Source organism: Oncorhynchus keta, chromosome 5, assembly GCF_023373465.1.
Source record: "Oncorhynchus keta strain PuntledgeMale-10-30-2019 chromosome 5, Oket_V2, whole genome shotgun sequence".
In the NCBI taxonomy this organism is placed as follows: domain Eukaryota; kingdom Metazoa; phylum Chordata; class Actinopteri; order Salmoniformes; family Salmonidae; genus Oncorhynchus; species Oncorhynchus keta.
In genome coordinates this window covers 23,110,427-23,131,335 of record NC_068425.1, presented here as the reverse complement: position 1 = coordinate 23,131,335, position 20,909 = coordinate 23,110,427, and the positions used below count along the sequence as shown (strand labels likewise).

Here is a 20,909-nt window from a genome sequence, read left to right as displayed (position 1 = left end):
GGTTGGTTAATCTGTTTAGGGACTCAGATACTCCCAGGATTATCAGAAGCGGGTCTGGATCTATTGAAGTCTCCAAAACTTCAGAGAGGATCCTAAAAATTCCACACCAATAACCATGCAAGCTAGAGCATAGGGCAAAGCAGTGGAGTAGTGTACCCTGCGTAGCCTGACATTTATCACATGTAGGGGATATATCAGGAAATATCCTATGCAGTTTAGTTTTGGAATAGTGTAATCTGTGTAATACCTTGAATTGTATGAGACGATGTCTGGAATTAATGGAGCATGTGTGGATATACTCCAAGCTCTCTTCCCAGTCTGCCACTGAGATGTCAGTCCCTAGTTCTTCCTCCCATTTTGCCTTGATGGCATCAGTAGAAGGTGTGCTAACAGATTGAAAAGCATCATATAGACGCGATATCAGTTTATCTGAGGTGGGGCATATTTTTATGCATCCGTCAAACATGGAAGGTTTAGCATTCCCAAATGTTGGGAGCTGTTTTCTAACGTAGTCTCTAATTTGTAGGTATCTGAAAAAAATACTTCTGGGAAGATTATAAGTTTCCCTCAGCAGCTCAAAGGAAGCAAAGGTCCCTTCTATGTATAAATCCCCTATGGTGCTTATCCCCAACTCTCCCCATCGCTCAAAGGTGTTGTCAAGGTTAGAAGGGGCAAAGGAGGGATTCCTGGCGACAGGGAGCATGAATGACATTGGTCTGAGCTCAAAGTGGACTTTAATTTGCTTCCAGATTCGTACTGTGCTATGTATTATAGGATTGTTACAATAAAGTGACATCTCCAGATTGACAGGCGACAAAATCACAGCGCCAATAGAGAAGGGGTGACACTCCTCACGCTCCATACTAAGCCAGCTGGATGCCGGGAGTACGTCATCCAACAGAAACGTAACAATGCGCAGGTTAGCGGCCCAGTAGTAAAATATAAAATTTGGGAGAGACAATCCTCCTTCCGTCTTGGATTTACAGAGGTGTTTTTTACCTATCCTGTGTGTTTTATAATCCCAGATGAAAGGATTGATAATTGAGTCCAGTTGTTTATGAAAGGATTTAGGTATGAATACTGGGATGTTCTGATATAGGTAGAGCAGTTGTGGGAGGAAGACCATTTTAATGGCATTAATTTTTCCGAGCAGAGAAATTGGGAGAGTTCTCCAAAATAGTAGTTTGCTTTGAGTTTTTGTATCAGAGAGGGGAAATTCTCTTTAAATAGTAAGGAGTATTGTTTGGTAACTACAATTCCTAGGTAGGTAAATTTTTCTGAAGATAACTTAAATGGGAGATGTTCTAGCCAGGAGGTATTTTGCGACCGTATGGGCATTAATTCACTCTTGTTCCAATTTATTCTGTATCCCGAGAAGGTACCAAACAAATTGATCACATCAAGAATAGCTGGGATACTAGCCTGGGGTTCTGTTACATAGAGGAGGATGTCATCTGCGTATAGGGAGATCTTATTTAGAGTATCTTTAGTATTATAGCCGTGTATTGCTGCATGAGATCTAATCGTCTGAGCGAGCGGTTCGATAATTAGGGCGAAGAGCATAGGCGACAGCGCACAACCCTGCCTTGTCCCCTGTTGAGGTTAAATCGGGCGACAATGATTGGTTAGTGAGTATTCTGGCACAGGGGTTCCTATATAAAAGCTGGATCCAATTTATGAACCTATCTCCAATATTAAATTTCTGTAGGACCTTGAATAGATAGGGCCACTCAACTTGGTCAAAGGCCTTTTCGGCGTCAAGAGATATGACGGCAAGGTCCACGTTGGGTAACCTCTGAGAATACATAATATTGAAGAGGCGCCTGAGATTGAAGAATGAGTTTCTGTTAGGGATAAAAGCCGGTCTGATCCGAATGGACCAATTTGCCAATTAAAGTGCTAAGCCTGTTAGCCAGAGTTTTTGCTAAAATCTTTTGGTCTGTATTAAGGAGAGATATTGGTCTGTATGACCCTACCTCTTCCGGATCTTTACCCTTCTTATGTATAACTGTAATGAACGCTTCATCCAAAGTAGAAGGGAGAGCTCCATCCTCATTGGCCTGAATCAACATTTTGTGCAGATAGGGAGAGAGCATGTTGCTGAATGTTTTATAGAATTCACCAGGGTATCCATCTGGGCCCGGGGTCTTGCCACTCTTTAGAGATTTAATTGTTTCTCGGATTTCATCAAGAGATATTTCCTTATTCAGGAAGTTAGAATCTTCCTGGTTCAGGGCAGGAAGATTACAGTCCTCCAAAAATGTTTGCATAATTAAGGGGTTAGGATCCGCTTTAGATGTATATAGAGTCTCATAAAACTGCCGGAATCTGTCATTGATGTCTTTGGGGGAAGAGAGTAATTCCCCAGATGCAGATTTAACCCTGTGAATCATTCGGTCACTCACATTTTTCGAAGTTGTCTGGCGAGTAATTTGTGTGGTTTGTCACCAAACTCAAAATATTTTTGCTTGGCATAGAGAAAAGATTTAGCGATTTTAGCTGAGAGAATCTGATTATATTCAAATTTTAAAGAGGTAATTTTTTTATGTTTCTCCATAGATGGGTGGCTAGCATTCTCCCTATCCAGTAAGTGAATTTGTCCCTCTAGTTCTTCCAGTTTTCCTCTGTTTTGCCTACTCCTGGCAGCCTGAAAGGAGATGATACAGCCTCTCAGATAAGCCTTCAGTGTTTCCCACAATAATGCTGGGGAGGTCTCTGTGTTGTCGTTGGTATCAAAGAAAAATGTAATTTGGTCTTTAAGATATTCACAGAATGTTGGTTCTGTGAGGAGCTGAGGATTCAACCTCCAGACCCTCTCGTTTGGTACAATGTCACCCAATCTCAGGGAGAAGGTGAGTGGACTGTGGTCCGAGATTATAATATCATGATACCTCACATTACAGGTATAGGGGAGTAGTCTAGCGTCCAACAAAAAGTAGTCAATTCGAGTGTAAACCTTGTGAACATGAGAGTAAAAGGAGTATTCCCTACCCGTAGGGTTAGCGATCCTCCATATATCAAATAAGTTTGAATTTTTATGTAGGTATTCAAGAATTCGCTTGAATAGGAGGTAGGGGTTCGCCGGGTAGAGGATCTATCCAAATATTGGTCTAGCACACAGTTAAGGTACCCTCCAATGACCAGGTTAGTATGGGAGATATCTGGAATCAGGGCAAGGACTCTTTTGAAAAAGAGGGGTTGTCAATGTTTGGCCCATAGATATTTAGTAGAGTTACTGAGGTAGAGTGGATTTCTCCTATTGCGATCACATACCGACCCTCTTTATCCGCAATAGTGGTTTTATGTAGAAAGGGAATTCCTTTCCGTACCAGAATCGCTGTGCCTCTCGTTTTGGCAGAGAGGTTAGAGTGATACACTTGCCCCACCCACCTACACCTAAGTCTGCTATGAGAGTTATTCTTCAGATGGGTTTCTTGCAAAAATATAATATCAGACGAGAGTGCTTTCAAGTGGGCTAGGACCTTGCCCCTCTTAATTGGTTCGTTTAAACCCTTGACATTCCAGGAAGTGAATGTAAGCCCCACCCTCCTCTCGTTTGTAGTTCCTATGGTGGCCTGCATATCATGTAACTTGATAAAAAGGTAAGAAAGCGCACCAAACCATCACGATCAGCATATGTAGCACCCACACCCGAGCAGTATCCAACCCACCCCTCCCCCTGCAAGCACCTTTACTTCCCCCCCTGTTCCCCTAATTTCCACAACACTTACCCCCCCCATCAACCCACCTTTAACAGGAATGTACAAACAGGAGAGAAAAAAAGGAAAAATAAAAATAATAAACACATTGTCTGGCCGATGCCAAAAAGCACGGCGCGACCTCGAACCAGAGGTAAAACAAAAATAAAATCCCAACTATACGTTCACCTCTCACTATCCTAGAACTTCTACTAACATATGAACTGAGGAGGCTCCCGCGAGTTAAGTGTTCAGTTAGCATCTAATAAACCTAAACCGAATAAGTTGCAACTTAAACATATTGCGCATTTAAGCGTCATCCTGGGTCAATCCCAGAAATAAGCAAGATATAGCCTCAAGATAATATTGCTAAGCACTGCCGGTCAAAAAATAAACCATCCGCAACCGACCTAGTCAGCCGTACCTTTACATACTGTGGGTCAGGAGATCGGAACAAGGATTTGTTAAATTAAACGTTCCCCCTATAAAAAAAATATGTTTAATAAAAAATAAGTAAAAATATATATCTTATATATATATATATATATACATACACATACACATACACCTATACACATATATATACACACACACACACACACACACACACACACACACACACACACACACACACACACACACACACACATACATACATACATACACACACACACCCATATATATATACACACACACACATATACACACATATACACACACACACCCATATATATATATATACATACATACATACATACACACACCCATATATATATATATACATACATACATACATACATACACACACCCATATATATATATATATACATACATAGATACATACACACACACACACACACACACACACACACACACACACACACACACACACACACACACACACACACACACACACACACACACACACACACATATATACATACATACACACACACACATATACACACACACACACACACACACACACATACATACACACATACACACACCCATATATATATACATACACACACACACATCCATACATATACATGTATGTGTACATACCCACACAAAAAAATCATATATAAAAATATATATTTAAAGAATATGTATATACATCCATATGCACACATACACATACAAACATTCATACCCCAGAATAACAATCTACACTGATTTAAAATATACACATACATAATACTAAAATGCTAAGAGAAAATAGTAATAAAGTACAAATAGTAATTATATTTACGCACACCTACACATACATAAGCACTACAGAGGGCTGGTGGGACTCTAGTCGGGAGAGAGGCCCACGGCCAGACAAAGGCAGAACGGCACAAAACATCAACTTGCTAACCAGGCGTCTGCCCCCTCCCAACCACCACCCCCAGTCCCCTGCAAGCAATAAATAAATGGTATGGTAGTAAGAGTGATGTAAGGATTGTAAAATAAATAACGAAACAAAACAAAAGTGGGGGAATATAAGTATATCCGTCCGAAGGTGTCAGTGATCAAACCTGGAAGTAAAAAATATGCATCGCTGAGCACAGCCGGGATGAAAGTGAATTTAACGTTAAACGAGAGCTCTGACCGCCATCCATTGGTCTGCTCAGCGTCTTACATGCTCGGTAGCCCTTGTTGAGCCCGTTTAATACGTTTTCACCCAATATGGTATAGTATGGATTCGAGTCCATGAGCAGACCCTAACACGCACTAACAAGGCACTCTAACCTGTACGGGGGATTGGTGTATATCCCTGGATAAACTTCTCTGCGTCCAAAACCGAGGAGAGCCAAATCTTCTCACCGGAAGGCGGGGTAATTCTTAGTCTTGCAGGGAAGAGTAAGGCTGGGCGAAGATGGAGTTTGTAGAGTTTAGTCATGACATCTCTGTAGTCGGCGCGATGCTTTGCCACATCGGGCGCATAATCCTCATAGACACGGAATGGATGCCCTTTATGTGACCGGTTGCCCCTCATTCGAGCTTCACGCAGGATAAGATCCTTGGTCTTGAAACTGTGACAACAGATTATTACTGGGCGAGGACGTTGGCCCGGTCCAGGCACTGGGACAAGGGAGCGATGTGCGCGATCCAGCTGGGGATCCGAATCCAAAACATCCGATCCCATTGCATCCTTCAGTAGCTTGGCGAAGAAGTCGGTAGGGCGAGAGCCCGCCTCTATCCCCTCTGCCAGACCAACAACGCGAAGGTTATTACGTCTGGATCGGCCCTCCAGGTCCACCACTTTCACAGAAAGCCTCTGCACAGTATCCTGCAATGACGAGCATAGCTTCTCTAACTCGTCGATCCTACCAGCGTTGAATTCAGAAGCTTTCTCAAGGTCCACAATACTCTGGCCATGCGAAGCGACCGTTCGAATGACGCTCTCGATTTTGGTGTCCAGCTCAGCAATAGTGGCCTTAAGATCCTCAGCTATAGCAACACGTAGCTCCCCCAAAGCCCGGGTAAGTTCTGTAAGTGTCACGTTGTTGCATGTGCCTCCCGCCATGTCTGTCTCGTTGTTTAGTGGGGAGTAGGCCTCCGCTGTGGATTTATTGTCCTTTGGTCGCTTATTACTCGGCATTTTCATATAAAAAGTTACAATCTTGTATTAGAAAGAAACGTTTGTTGTAAAAAGTGCAATAAAGTAGGTTAAATTAGATTATTTTGCAAAAAAGTTGCAGGAGCCTCTCACGCACAGCCGTTCACTCCAACATGCTAGCTCCGCCCCTCACATTGTAGGATTTTTAATGAATTTATTTGCAAATTATGGTGGAAAATAAGTATTTTGGTCAATAACAAAAGTTTATCTCAATACTTTGTTATATACCCTTTGTTGGCAACGAAAGAGGTCAAAGGTTTTCTGTAAGTCTTCACAAGGTTTTCACACACTGTTGCTGGTATTTTGGCCCAAGCCTCCATGCAGATCTCCTCTAGAGCAGTGATGTTTTGGGGCTGTTGATGGGCAAAACGGACTTTCAACTCCCTCCAAAGATTTTCTATGGGGTTGAGATCTGGAGACTGGCTAGGCCACTCCAGGACCTTGAAATGCTTCTTATGAAGCCAGTCCTTCGTTGCCCGGGCGGTGTGTTTGGGATCATTGTCATGCTGAAAGACCCAGCCACGTTTCATCTTCAATGCCCTTGCTGATGGTAGGCCTTGTTACTTTGGTCCCAGCTCTCTGCAGGTCATTCACTAGGTCCCCCGTGTGGTTCTGGGATTTTTGCTCACCGTTCTTGTGATCAGTTTGACCCCAAGGGGTGAGATCTTGCGTGGAGCCCCAGATCGAGGGAGATTATCAGTGGTCTTGTATGTCTTCCATTTCCTAATAATTGCTCCCACAGTTGATTTATTCAAACCAAGCTGCTTACCTATTGCAGATTCAGTCTTCCCAGCCTGGTGCAGGTCTACAATTTTGTTTCTGGTGTCCTTTGACAGCTCTTTGGTCTTGGCCATAGTGGAGTTTGGAGTGTGACTGTCTGAGGTTGTAGACAGGTGTCTTTTATACTGATAACAAGTTCAAACAGGTGCCATTAATACAGGTAACGAGTGGAGGACAGAGGAGCCTCTTAAAGAAGAAGTTACAGGCCTGTGAGAGCCATATATCTTGCTTGTTTGTAGGTGACCAAATACTTATTTTCCACCATAATTTGCAAATAAATTCATTAAAAATCCTACAACGTGATTTTCTGGATTTTTTTCCCTCATTTACTTTTTTGCCCCACTGTACTTCTGTGTCTGATGTATACAAGTGTGTTTAGTGTTTTGCAAATCACTGTGTGTAATGTTTTGCAAATAGTGTGAAGCTGACAATGTGCTTACAGTTGTGCAAATCTAGCCTTGTGTTTTGCTCCTTGAGTGTAAGGTTTTGCTAATTGTGGGAAAAGTTACATTTTAGTGTGTAAGCAATCGTAAAAAACTGTAATCACAGTGAGCGTTTCAATGTATCTGTTCTCCTCTACTTTTCCTGGTTAGCAAAGTTTCAGGATGTTGTCTCTGGTTTTGAATCTGAATTTAGAGACCTGAATTTAGACACCTGAATGAATCTAAACACATCTGAGAAGTTTCATATATAAAACTTTTGTAAACTTGAAATGATAGTTTCGTAACTTGATACACAGACAATGAATGCAATATCTATCATATTGAAACGGAATATATAAAACATTGAATTTGAATATTCAATTACATGTAAATTCAATTTTAAAACAGAATGCAATATTCACTCAATTTGGTTTCAAATCATGAAATACAAGTTTGTGCATTACAAATTCAAAAATATTACATTCAAATTCAATATCCTAATACAAATTCTAAATTATGGAATTCAACTAAAATTTCTGTTGGCATTGAAATCATGTAATTTTAGGATTATTACCGCAGCTTGTTTGACACTCATTTCCATGTCTTGCTAATAGCAGTGAGGAAAACAGAGCACAAATCAATGTGGTGAGTTTACAGGGTACACAGCGGACTGTAATACTGCACGTTACGTTACACATGGCAGGTGTAACGGCGTTCTTCGTTTGTAGAAAGAGAGTCGGACCGAAATGCAGCGTGGTGGTTACTCATGATCTTTAATGAAGGATCGCGATACATGAAATAACTATACAAAATACAAAACAACAAACGGAACGTGAAATCTAATTACAGCCTATCTGGTGAACACTACACAGAGACAGGAACAATCACCCACGAAATACAAAGTGAAACCCGGGCTACCTAAATACGGTTCCCCATCAGAGACAACAAGAATCACCTGACTCTGATTGAGAACCGCCTCAGGCAGCCAAGCCTATACTAGACACACCCCTAATCAACCACAATCCCAATGCCTACAAAAACCCCAATACGACAATACAATAACCCCATGTCACACCCTGGCCTGAACAAATAATAAAGAAAACACAAAATACTAAGACCAAGGCGTGACAGCAGGCAGTAAAAACAGCCAGGAGAGGAGGAGTTCAGACCAGACAGATAGGCACTCACTAAAAGCAGGATACAGATTAGAGATATATAAAATAACACACAGGCCCACCAGAAATACTGTCACTGTATTGACTGTCAGGGGCTGGGTGGGAAAGTGGGCTCAGGTATTAAATATGAACAAGTTGTCAGTGGAAGTAAGAGGAGGCGTTGCTGGCTGATTTCTGTCCCACCTTGTCACCTGATTGGTTACCTCATATTAAATACGACCCTCTCTTAACAAGATTAGAAAGTACACAGTTGTACATTTGTGTAGTATTTGTGTAGTATTTACACTATTCACTACAATACAGTATCAAATGCGCAGATGGGATGCCCAGACCACACTATCCCTTGAGGCTCACTGGTTCCTCTGTACTGTAAAAGTGAAAGCCAAAGAGAGGAGACTCACGTAAGAAGTACTCAGAGGGGTCCGCTTCATAGTCCGTGTCCTCAGGAAAGTGATCTATCTGTTTACACATCCCTTTAAAGTTCCCTGGAGGAGAAACAAGAGAGAAAACACACAGGGTCAGAAAAGCAGTCACAGAGGAAAAATATTTATAGAACCAAGAGAAACGCCATGGCAACACAAAGAGTGACCTGAGTCAGTTCCAACCCATGTAGTTATGAGTGTACATGTAACTGCCAAAATAAAGGAAACACCAACATAACATAACAACATAAAGAAAGAGCTTGTGAGATCCACAGGAAGATTTGAATAGAACAGATGAATTATTATGGAGCAACACAGCACTTAAGTGAAGGTATTGTACGCCTGCAGGAAGGAAGGGATGGTGAGACACGGGAGGAGATCAAGTGATGAAGGGAGGGAGGGATGGATGAATGGATGCGTGTTTTGGGGATACCTGGAGCACGGAGGAATGGAGGAGGATGTGGATCCAGTTCCGGTGTGTGAAACATATGGGCCAGTGATTTGTTTGTGTGGGTAGGGAGAAGGTTTCTGGAAGAGGGAGTAGCGATAGGGGAGTGAGGCCGGAACGCAGTGTCCTTGTTGGATGGAGTGAGAGGGGTGATTGGAGGGAGTTACAATGAGGTCCGAAGAACAGTCCTGTCAAAATGAGGCAGCGTCTTGCAGAGAGGGAGGTGAGAGGGGAGGATTCAGGAGGGAGGAAGGTGGCAAAGAGGAGCCAGAGGAGATGAGCAATTTAGGAGGTAGAAAGGGCTTTAGCAGCTTAGAGACAGAGGAGGAAAATGGAGAGAGTGAGGGATCAAGGAACGGGCAGTCCTCCAGGGAGACTCTCCAGGAACCTGAGGGCTGCCCGGGTGTTGCTGTGAGCTGCCAATGAGCAGAGATGAATATATAATGACTGATAGGATCCTGGACATTTAGTCATTACATCCATTCTAGATGGCTGCCGTTTTGCAAGCTCCGACCCAACTTTTGTGATTTTTTTTGTAAATATAATATAATATTTTTCTACCCAATTTCGTGGTATCTAATTGGTAGTTACAGTCTTGTCTCATCGCTGCAACTCGTGTACGGACTCGGGAGATGAGAAGGTCGAGAGCCCTGCGTCCTCCGAAACACGATCCAACCAAGCCGATCCAACCAAGCAAAACTGCTTCTTGACACAATGCCCGCTTAAGCCGGAAGCCAGCCACACCAATGTGTTGGAGGAAACACCGTACACCTGGCGACCGTGTCAGCGCATGCCCGCCACAGGAGGCGCTAGAGCGCGATGGGACAAGGACATCCCTGCCAGCCAACCCTCCTCTAACCCCGATGATGCTGGGCCAATTGTGCGTCGCCCCATGGGTCTCCCGGTTACGTTTTTTATCTGACTGGATAATAATATGTCCCACTCACTTCTAAAACCAAAGTTGCGCCTCTGCCTGTATTTATGTATGTATGTAAATGTAACACACTACGATGTTAGGAAACATGAGGATGAAACTCCACAGAGGAGTGGGCGCTCTGCCCTTCTCATAAGCACCATGGACTGGGTTTCTCTAGCCCAGGCAGCACATGCCCTGGTCTGGCTTTGGTGGTAATGCGAGCCTGAGGTTGCTAGTCAGAATGGAGGCCTCTCCGGCAGCAGGTGGCGGCTTGTAAACAAGAGTGGCACAGCTGGTGAGACCTGGAGCGGCTCCAACTGCTGTGGGAACCTCATCTCCTAATGCTCATTCATTTGGCTGACGCCTCAGTGCCCAGGCTGCCAAGTCACTCGCTCTGCCCTTTCAGGAAGCAGCCTGCCTGGCCTGTCCTTCTTCCCACTTCCCACTTTTCTCTATACCTTCATCCCTCCATTCCTCCATGCTGTGGTACCACAGAAGGTCCATCCGTGATGGGGTCACTCAAGGTCGCACGGCGAAGGAAACACCCAATACAGAGGTCATTACTGCACCCCTGCTGCCGAGGAGGAAACAGACGAGGAGGAAGCAGATCCCGGAGCATGTGATTGGGCCAGATTACTGTCTCATTAACTTATTCATCTCCTTCTCCCTCCAGTGTCTGTCTAATTAGGTGAACAGGTGTTTGTTAGCTGGGTGCCAGGTGTTGCCGAGGTGAAGATGGCGGGAAGGCAGGATGGGTGCCGCGGGTGCGGCTGGGTGGGGTGCTGGTTTTGTGAATGGACCCCACGTACGGAGAATTGACCCCCGGCGAGAACCGCTCTGATATGAGAGCGACTGGTGTCTGAAGGAAGAGCTAGCTATAAGACAGACTTAACACTGCTCTTCCTTCTGTGCACACTGTGTGTGGTGGGGCTCACAGAAGGCTGAGGGGAGACAGTGTTTGATACCACAGAGGTAACTGTCTGTTAACTGTCTGAGGGTAGTTAAGGTTTCATCAGAGGAGAGTTTGTTGTGATTGTTCCAATGTCATTGAGTTTTGACCGAGCGGTTGGCAGAGGCCTTGCTAGGCTGGAGTTGGGCCGCAGCAGAGGAGTGTGGGAACCTCTGTGTGAAACACACACTAATCCTTCCTCGGTGGACAGAGTCCAAAGTGCTGACAGTGTGTGTGTGTGTCCACTTCTCTCTCACCTTCCCCAGCTCTGGCTCATAATCAAAAAGCACTCATTGATTTCCATCAACAAGCTCTGCGGCAATTAACAAGAGACAGGGAGGAATATATGGGAAAGAGGGAGAGGCAGAGGAAGGGCAATGAACAGAGAGAAGGTTGAAGTCCAGAAGAGAGGGGGATAGATCTGCTTCCATTGTCACACTTTCATCATTGTTGGATCGAAACTCATAGGCCTAAAAAGCACATCAAACTCAGTGTGCGACTCTTACCACCACTGACACCACAGTACAGCCGCTGAGCCTCCACAATAAATAACATCTATCAAGAAGTGGGTCAAATGCAGTGAAGCAGTGGAGAAAAATAAGGAATATCCTGAACTCTTTCATTTCAAATCCATTTCAATAAGGATACGACTGTTTATGTAGTTACACAGCACAGTCACCACGGAGTTGTCGGAAGAAAACTTATAACATTGAGAACACAGAATCCACCCACAGTGCACCACGTGTCATTGTCTTATCAACAGCTTTTCATGCATGCTTTTTTTTTCATGCATGCTTTTCAATCGATCGCTGCCCGCACCTGCTCGCCCGTCCAGCATCACTGCTCTGGACTTAGAATACGTGGACAACTACAAATACCTGGGTGTCTGGTTAGACTGTAAACTCTCCTTCCAGACTCACATTAAGCATCTCCAATCCAAAATGAAATCTAGAATCGGCTTCCGACAAAGCATCCTTCACTCATGCTGCCAAACATACCCTCGTAAAACTGACCATCCTACCGATCCTCGACTTCGGTGATGTCATCTATAAAATAGCCTCCAACACTCTACTCAGCAAACTAGATGCAGTCTATCACAGTGCCATCCGTTTTGTCACCAAAGCCCCATACACTATCCACCATTGCGACCTGTACGCTCTCGTTGGTTGGCCCTCACTTCATACTCGTCGCCAAACCCACTGGCTACAGGTTATCCACAAGTCTCTGCTAGGTAAAGCCCCGCCTTATCTCAGCTCACTGGTCACCATAGCAGCACCCACTCGTAGCACGCGCTCCAGCAGGTATATCTCACTGGTCACCCCCAAAGCCAATTCCTCCTTTGGTCATCTTTCCTTCCAGTTCTCTGTTGCCCATGACTGGAACGAATTGCAAAAATCTCTGAAGCTGGAGACTCACATCTCCCTCACTAGCTTTAAGCACCAGCTGTCAGAGCAGTTTACAGATCACTGCACCTGTACTTAGCCTATCTGTAAACAGCCCATCTATCGACCTACCTCATCCCCATACTGGTATTTATTTATTTATTTTGCTCCTTTGCATCCCAGTATCCCTCTACCTGCACATTCATCTTCTGCCGATCTACCATTCCAGTGTTTAATTGCTATATTGTAATTACTTCGCCACCATGGCCTATTTATTTCCTTATCTTACCTCATTTACACTCACTGTACATAGACATTTAGTTTTCTTATGTTCCACTGTATTATGGACTATGTTTTGTTTATTCCATTTGTAACTCTGTGTTGTTGTATGTGTCCAATTGCTATGCTTTATCTTGGCCAGGTCGCAGTTGCAAATGAGAACTTGTTCTCAACTAGCCTACCTGGTTAAATAAAGGTGAAATAAAAAAATAAAAAATGAAAAAACAGCTGACATCGCAGAGTGGGAGAATAGTATAATTAGCTGCCTGTCCCGTCCACAGTTGTGTCACTTGTTCATGCAGCTGCAGAGAGTAGCCTATTGGGGGAACCACTTCAATTAGTGTGCTGAAAGACTTATGTGACACTTAGCCGCTCCAAACTGTCATTTTCTTGTCAGACATGTCAACTCAGCACGCTGGTAAATGTTTTATACTAACATTATTATTTCTCAGAAACCTCCCGTACAAAAGTATGTGACCGTGGGAAGGGTGAAGGGTGGAGGGGGGAGATGGGGAGAGAAGGGAGGAGGAGGGTGGAGTGTGGAGGGGGAGAGGGGGAGAAAAGGGAGGAGGAGGGCGGGGGGGAGAAGGGGAGAGGGGGAGAAAAGGGAGGAGGAGGGTGGAGGGGGAGAAGGGGAGAGGGGGAGAAAAGGGAGGAGGAGGGCAGAGGGGGAGAAGGGTAGAGGGGGAGAAAAGGAAGGAGGAGGGCGGAGGGGGAGGGGGAGAGGGGGAGAAAAGGGAGGAGGAGGGCGGAGGGGGAGATGGGGAGAGAAGGGAGGAGGAGGGCGGAGGGGGAGGGGGAGAGGGGGAGAAAAGAGAGGAGGAGGGGGAGGGGGGAGAGGGGGAGAGAAGGGAGGGAGGAGGGCGGGGGGGGAGGGGGAGAGGAGGAGAAAAGAGAGGAGGAGGGCGGAGGGGGAGAAGGGGAGAGGGGGAGAAAAGGGAGGAGGAGGGCGGAGGGGGAGGGGGAGGGGGAGAGGGGGAGAAAAGGGAGGAGGAGGGCGGAGGGGGAGATGGGGAGAGAAGGGTGGAGGAGGGCGGAGGGGGAGAGGGGGAGAAAAGGGAGGAGGAGGGCGGAGGGGGAGATGGGGAGAGAAGGGAGGAGGAGGGCGGAGGGGGAGATGGGGAGAGAAGGGAGGAGGAGGGTGGAGTGTGGAGGGGGAGAGGGGGAGAAAAGGGAGGAGGAGGGTGGGGGGAGAAGGGGAGAGGGGGAGAAAAGGGAGGAGGAGGGTGGAGTGTGGAGGGGGAGAGGGGGAGAAAAGGGAGGAGGAGGGCGGGGGGAGAAGGGGAGAGGGGGAGAAAAGGGAGGAGGAGGGTGGAGGGGGAGAAGGGGAGAGGGGGACAAAAGGGAGGAGGAGGACGGAGGGGGAGAAGGGGAGAGAAGGGAGGAGGAGGGTGGAGGGGGAGAGGGGGAGAAAAGGGAGGAGGAGGGCGGAGGGGGAGATGGGGAGAGAAGGGAGGAGGAGGGCGGAGGGGGAGATGGGGAGAGAAGGGAGGAGGAGGGCGGAGGGCGGAGGGGGGGGGAGGGGGAGAAAAGGGAGGAGGAGGGCGGAGGGGGGAGATGGGGAGAGAAGGGAGGAGGAGGGCGGAGGGGGAGGGGGGGAGAAAAGAGAGGAGGAGGGCAGAGGGGGAGAGTGGGAGAGAAGGGAGGAGGAGGGCGGAGGGGGGAGGGGGGAGAGGAGGAGAAAAGAGAGGAGGAGGGCGGAGGGGGAGAAGGGGAGAGGGGGAGAAAAGGGAGGAGGAGGGCGGAGGGGGAGGGGGAGAGGGGGAGAAAAGGGAGGAGGAGGGCGGAGGGGGAGATGGGGAGAGAAGGGAGGTGGAGGGCGGAGGGGGAGAAGGGGAGGGAAGGGAGGAGGAGGGCGGAGGGGGAGAAGGGGAGGGAAGGGAGGAGGAGGGTGGAGGGTGGAGGGGGAGGGGGAGAGGGGGAGAAAAGGGAGGAGGAGGGCGGAGGGGGGAGAAGGGGAGAGAAGGGAGGAGGAGGGCGGAGGGGGAGATGGGGAGAGAAGGGAGGAGGAGGGCGGAGGGGGAGATGGGGAGAGAAGGGAGGAGGAGGGCGGAGGGGGAGAAGGGGAGGGAAGGGAGGAGGAGGGTGGAGGGTGGAGGGGGGAGAGGGGGAGAAAAGGGAGGAGGAGGGCGGAGGGGGAGAAGGGGAGGGAAGGGAAGGGTGGAGAAGGGTGGAGGGGGAGAGGGGTAGGAAGGGAGGAGAGGGCGGAGGGGGGAGAGGGGGAGGGATGGGAGGGGAGGGGAGTGGTGAGGAAGGTTGGAGGAGGGCGGAGGGGGTAGAGGGGGAGGAAGTGAGGAGGGCGGAGGGGGGAGAGTAGGGGGCAGAGGGGGAGGCCCATCTTCATTCAGCATTTAAAGACAGGCCATAGTATCCACTATGTTACCTCTGTCTGAGGGATGCTGAGCGATGCTCACTATAGCAAGCTGTAGTACTACAATAGCATCATGTCAGTACATACTCAGCTCTGTTGAAAGTGCTTGGTGTTAAAAAGCAATCGAGGCATTGCAAGTATAGCTAGCCTTCTAACTGGGTGTATAAGTCTTGTGCTAATCATTTATAAAGCAGTTAGCATTAAGAGCAGAGCCAGGCCATGGGACTCTGGGTCCCATCAGCTGGCTCCATACTGGGGATCAGCGCTGGACTTTCTCAATCACCCTAACTACCACTGGCCACCATGACCCCTACTGTGGGGATGAGCTATGGCCTAACACCTAGGTCCTTTCCTGTCCTCCCTGCCCCACACTGCCATAAAGCACTTCAATACTAGAGCAGTCCAGAGTGAGACTGAGATCCATTCAGGAGAGGAGAGGAGGAAGAAGGGAAGAGGGAGGTGGACAAGGTCAAGTGAGTGGGGCTGGTGGGTGGGTGTAGATTTACAATCGCCCATCCCACAGAGGCTCCTGGTCTGCTCAGCCCCTGGATTTTCCGGTCGATGTGCCCCCATTTTCTGTTCCCTAGAGATGGCTGTATAGTGTGTCTCCAAGGCTGTGTCTTCATGGGGAGATTCCAGTGATGAGGCTGTGATGAGGCCTCTGCTCTGGGGAGTCCTACTCTATTGGCAAGACCGTCATGTTGGGATCAACATTCTGAATAAAAATATTCATATTGAAATCAATACATTCCAAGGTCGGGGTTAACTGTTTAAGAATCACACAGAGGCACTTTTTCCAATGCTATTGAAGCCACAAACACAACCCCTGCTGGGCTCAAGCTAGAGTGAGAAAAGTTCAAATGTTTCCCTCTGGCTTTTCACTGAGGAGAGGATTCTTGGCCCTGGTGCTTTGGATTTTTTGACGGTTTAAGTCGGCTGTGACTTTCCCCATGTCACGAATATTACCGAAGGTGACTCCCCTTCTTGTTCGGGTGGCGCTCAGCGGTCGTCGTCGCCGGTCTACTAGCTATCGCCGATCCGTTGTTCTGTGTTCCTTTAGTTCTGTCTAATTGGTAGCACCTGTTTCTAGTTTGGTTGTTAGGGTAGGGTTATATATAGTCTGTTCAGGCCGCTTCTGTTTCGTGCGGGCTTGTTCGTCTGTTTTGTTGTTTGAGTGTATTTTTGTTTGCATTTGGGTTTCACGCTGTCCGTTTATATTTCTGTTCATTTGTGTTTCCACTTTTGTTCATGCTATGTTTCCGGGACATTAAAGCGTGTTTTTTTCCCACATCTTTTGCTCTCTGCGCCTGACTCCACACCTCATTACTCATTTACCGTAACACCCCACTTGGACAGAAACCGTACTCTCTCACTCTTTTTTCTCTCTCTCTGTCTCTCCCCTCTCTCTTACTCTCATTCCCCCTCTCTCTCTTTTACGCTCTCTCTCCCAACGTCCGGCTGATAGAAATAAGTACTGCCCCATAAAACCCGGGGAGCCGCCAGATACAATGAGCCAAATTACGGCAGAAGAAATTGTGATTTTAATTTTAATTGTAATCCTTGACTCCCAACACATTTTCTTTCCACACAATTTCCATTCACAGGAAAAGATTACTGAGGGATTATTCAAGATAATTGGGAGTGTTCAATTACCAACTGACCCACCTCCCACCTCCCCCCACCTCCTCCCACCTCCCCCACCTCCTCCCACCTCCCCCACCTCCCCCACCTCCTCCCACCTCCCCCACCTCCTCCCACCTCCTCCCACCTCCCCCCACCCCCCCCACCTCCCCCACCTCCTCCCACCTCCCCCACCTCCTCCCACCTCCCCCACCTCCTCCCACCTCCCCCACCTCCCCCACCTCCCCCACCTCCTCCCCACCTCCCCCACCTCCTCCCACCTCCCCCCACCTCCCACCTCCCCCCACCTCCCCCACCTCCCACCTCCCCCACCTCCCCCCACCTCCTCCCACCTCCCCCCACCACCTCCCCCCCACCTCCCCCCACCTCCTCCCACCTCCCCCACCTCCTCCCACCTCCCCCACCTCCTCCCACCTCCCCCCACCTCCCCCCACCTCCTCCCACCTCCTCCCACCTCCCCCACCTCCTCCCACCTCCCCCACCTCCCACCTCCCCCCACCTCCTCCCACCTCCCACCACCTCCTCCCACCTCCTCCCACCTCCCCCCACCTCCCACCACCCCCCACCTCCCTTCCCACCTCCCCCCACCTCCCACCACCTCCCACCTCCCCCACCTCCCCCTCAACTTCTCCAAGTAATCCTTCTCACCCCCCTTTTAAGATTTAGATGCACTATTGTAAAGTGACTGTTCCACTGGATGTTATAAGGTGAATGCACCAATTTGTAAGTCGCTCTGGATAAGAGCGTCTGCTAAATGACTTATATGTATATATATGTATGACATCTGGAAATGCTCTCCCTACTACATGTGTAATACATTTTGGATGTGACATTTGTGCCCAAACAAAAACAACAATGTCTAGACATGATCTTGACACTGTCAGCTTAGTCCTGTTAAAGAAAGACTAAAACACTCATCTTTGACAATATGGGAGTAAATGTGTGTGTGTGTGTGTGTGTGTGGGTGTGTATGGACGCAGGTGAGAGAGCTAAGCATTCCTCCTCTTCCTTAACCACCCCCTCTACTGCTGCTGCTGCTGATGTCATCCATCAGTAATGTCTAAGACTCCAGAGATTCCCTTAGGACACAACAGAACAGAACATAGAGAACCGGCCAATCCCCAGAGCCACAGACAGACACACGGGAGGGCCCGCCCCACACACACTGACCTCCTAACAGTAGTGTCACCACCACAGCTCCCAAAACACAGGCAGTAGTTTGCTGTTCTGGGACATAACCGTGGAGGAGGTGCTATGGGGTTCTGTGGCTGGATGAAGAAGGGAGGGTCAGCAGGCCTGGTTCAGGTAGGAGGCGTTGTTTGAGGTTGAGAGACAGACAGGGAGAAAAAGAGAGAGGAAACGCAGCTTGGCACACCGGATTCCAGCCGAGTGCTTACTTCTGAGCCGGTGGGCGGAATTCTGGAATAGTTTACAGGCAGCCACCTAGTGCGTCAGCAGCAGCCACCCCCCCCGCACTGCCCCCTCGGCAGCCGTTGCCATGTGGACATCAGAACCAGTCGCTGTGAAAAAATGGAAAAGATTCCTGGTGTGGGGGTTGCCATGGAGACAGTTATCTGGGGCCCACTTGAAGATGATCACATGGGTGGAGCTGATGTTTGGGCCAATCTAGTGATGTGTTTAACCCCTGGACTGACACACTGCTGACTTGTCTTTATGCAGTGTACCTACTCACTAAGCTGCCCTACACCTTTATGTTGGCAACCAAGATTAGTATAACATAACATTCGGCCATCCCTGCGCATCAACCTCTACATGTTAGCAACATTCTATACAGTACCAGGCAAAAGTTTGGACACACCTACTCAGTCAAGGGGTTGTCTTTATTTTTACTATTTTCTACATTGTAGAATAATAGTGAAAACATCAAACTATGAAATAACACTAATGGAATCATGTAATAACCAAAAAAGAACAAATTGAAATATATTTTATACTTGAGATTCTTCAAAGTAGCGACCCGTTACCTTGATGACAGCTTTGCACACTGGCTTTCTCTCAACCAGCTTCATGAGGTAGTCACCTGGAATGCATTTCAATTAACAGGTGTGTCTTGTTTAAAGTTAATTTGTGGAATTTCTTTCTTTCTTAATGCATTTGAGCCAATCAGTTGTGTTGCGACAAGGTAGGGGCGGTATACAGAAAATAGCCCTATTTGGTAAAAGACCAAGTCCATATTATGGCAAGAGCGCCTCAAATAAGCAAAAAGAAACGATAGTCCATCATTAAGACATGAAGGTCAGCCAATACGGAAAAGTTCAAGAACTTTGAACGTTTCTTCAAGTGGAGTCACAAAAACCATCAAGCACTATGATTAAACTGGCTCCCATGAGGACCGCCACAGGAAAGGAAGACCCAGAGTTACCTTTGCTGCAGAGGATAAGTTTATTAGAGCTACCAGCCTCAGAAATTGCAGCCCAAATAAATGCTTCACAGAGTTCCAGTTAACTGACACATCTCAACATCAAGCCTTCATGGTTGAATTGCTGCAAAGAAACCATTACAAAAGGACACCAATAAGAAGAAGAGACTTGCTTTGGCCAAGAAACACGAGCAATGGACATTAGGCCGGTGGAAATCTGTCCTTTGGTCTGATGAGTATAAATGTGAGCTTTTTTGTTCCAACCGCCGTGTCTTTGTGAGACGCAGAGCAGGTGAACGGATGATCTCCGCATGTGTGGTTCCCACCGTGAAGCATGGAGGAGGAGGTGTGATGGTGTGGGGGTGCTTTGCTGGTGACACTGCCAGTGATTTATTTAGAAATCAAGGCACACTTAACCAGCATGGCTACCACAGGATTCTTCAGCAATACTCCCATCCCATCTGGTTTGAGCTTAGTCGGACTATCATTTGTTTTTATTTATTTAATTTTTCTCCCCAATTTCATAGTATCGAATTATTAGTAGTTACTATCTTGTCTCATCGCTACAACTCCCGTACGGGCTCGGGAGAGACGAAGGTCGAAAGTCATGCGTCCTCCGAAACACAACCCAACCAAGCCGCAATGCTTCTTAACACAGCGCACATCCAACCCGGAAGCCAGCCACACCAATGTGTCGGAGGAAACACCGTGCACCTGGCGACCTTGATTAGCGCGCACTGCGCTCGGCCCGCCACACAACCAAAACAAACAGCAAATGCATCCAACTAATTTGTAGAATCAAAGCTTGATGTAGTCATTGCATGCTATGAATATTGGACCAAATACTAAACTTCTGACAACTTTAATACACATGTAAGTGAATTTGTCCCATTACTTTTAGTCCCCTAAAATGGTGGGACTATGTACAAAAAGTGCTGTAATTTCTAAACAGTTCACCCAATATGGATAACAATACCCTCAGATTAAAGCTGACAGTCTGCACTTTAACCTCACAGTCAATGTATCATTTCAAATCCAAAGTGCTGGAGTACAGAGCCAAAACAACAACAAAACATGTCACTGTCCCAATACTTTTGGAGCTCACTGTAGTATTATTTAGCAGCAAACATACAAAACAGCTACTAAGGACATGACTAGAGCTCAGCACTCAGCTGAACACAATGAATCTCCTTTGTCCTGGTATCACACTTACAGAGGCATCCCCAAACCATAGTTTAATTTGAATTAGATTTGATTAGGATCTCTTTAAACCCAAGGGCTAGTCTTTCAAAAGTCCTTAAAGTGTACGCTATGGATATGTACCCTATGGAAATGTACCCTATGGCTGTGTACCCTATGGATATGTACCCTGTGGATATGTACCATATGGATATGTACCCTGTGGATATGTACCCTATGGATGTGTACCTTATTGCTG

At 47.2% G+C, this 20,909-nt stretch overlaps 2 protein-coding genes across 2 annotated transcripts in view; one reads left to right on the top strand and one right to left on the bottom strand.

The window, feature by feature from the left end:
- The window catches only part of LOC118371515 (voltage-dependent calcium channel gamma-2 subunit), a 115,502-nt gene that overhangs the window by 24,966 nt on the left and 69,627 nt on the right, over positions 1 to 20,909 (bottom strand). Inside the window, exon 2 of the mRNA XM_052519142.1 lies at positions 9,085 to 9,168. Within this exon, the coding sequence (XP_052375102.1) occupies positions 9,085 to 9,168 (84 nt within the window). The remainder of the gene's footprint in view (positions 1 to 9,084; positions 9,169 to 20,909) is intronic.
- Positions 1 to 20,909, top strand: part of LOC127930057 (uncharacterized) — a 111,001-nt gene that overhangs the window by 76,766 nt on the left and 13,326 nt on the right. The gene's annotated exons all lie outside the window — the stretch shown is intronic.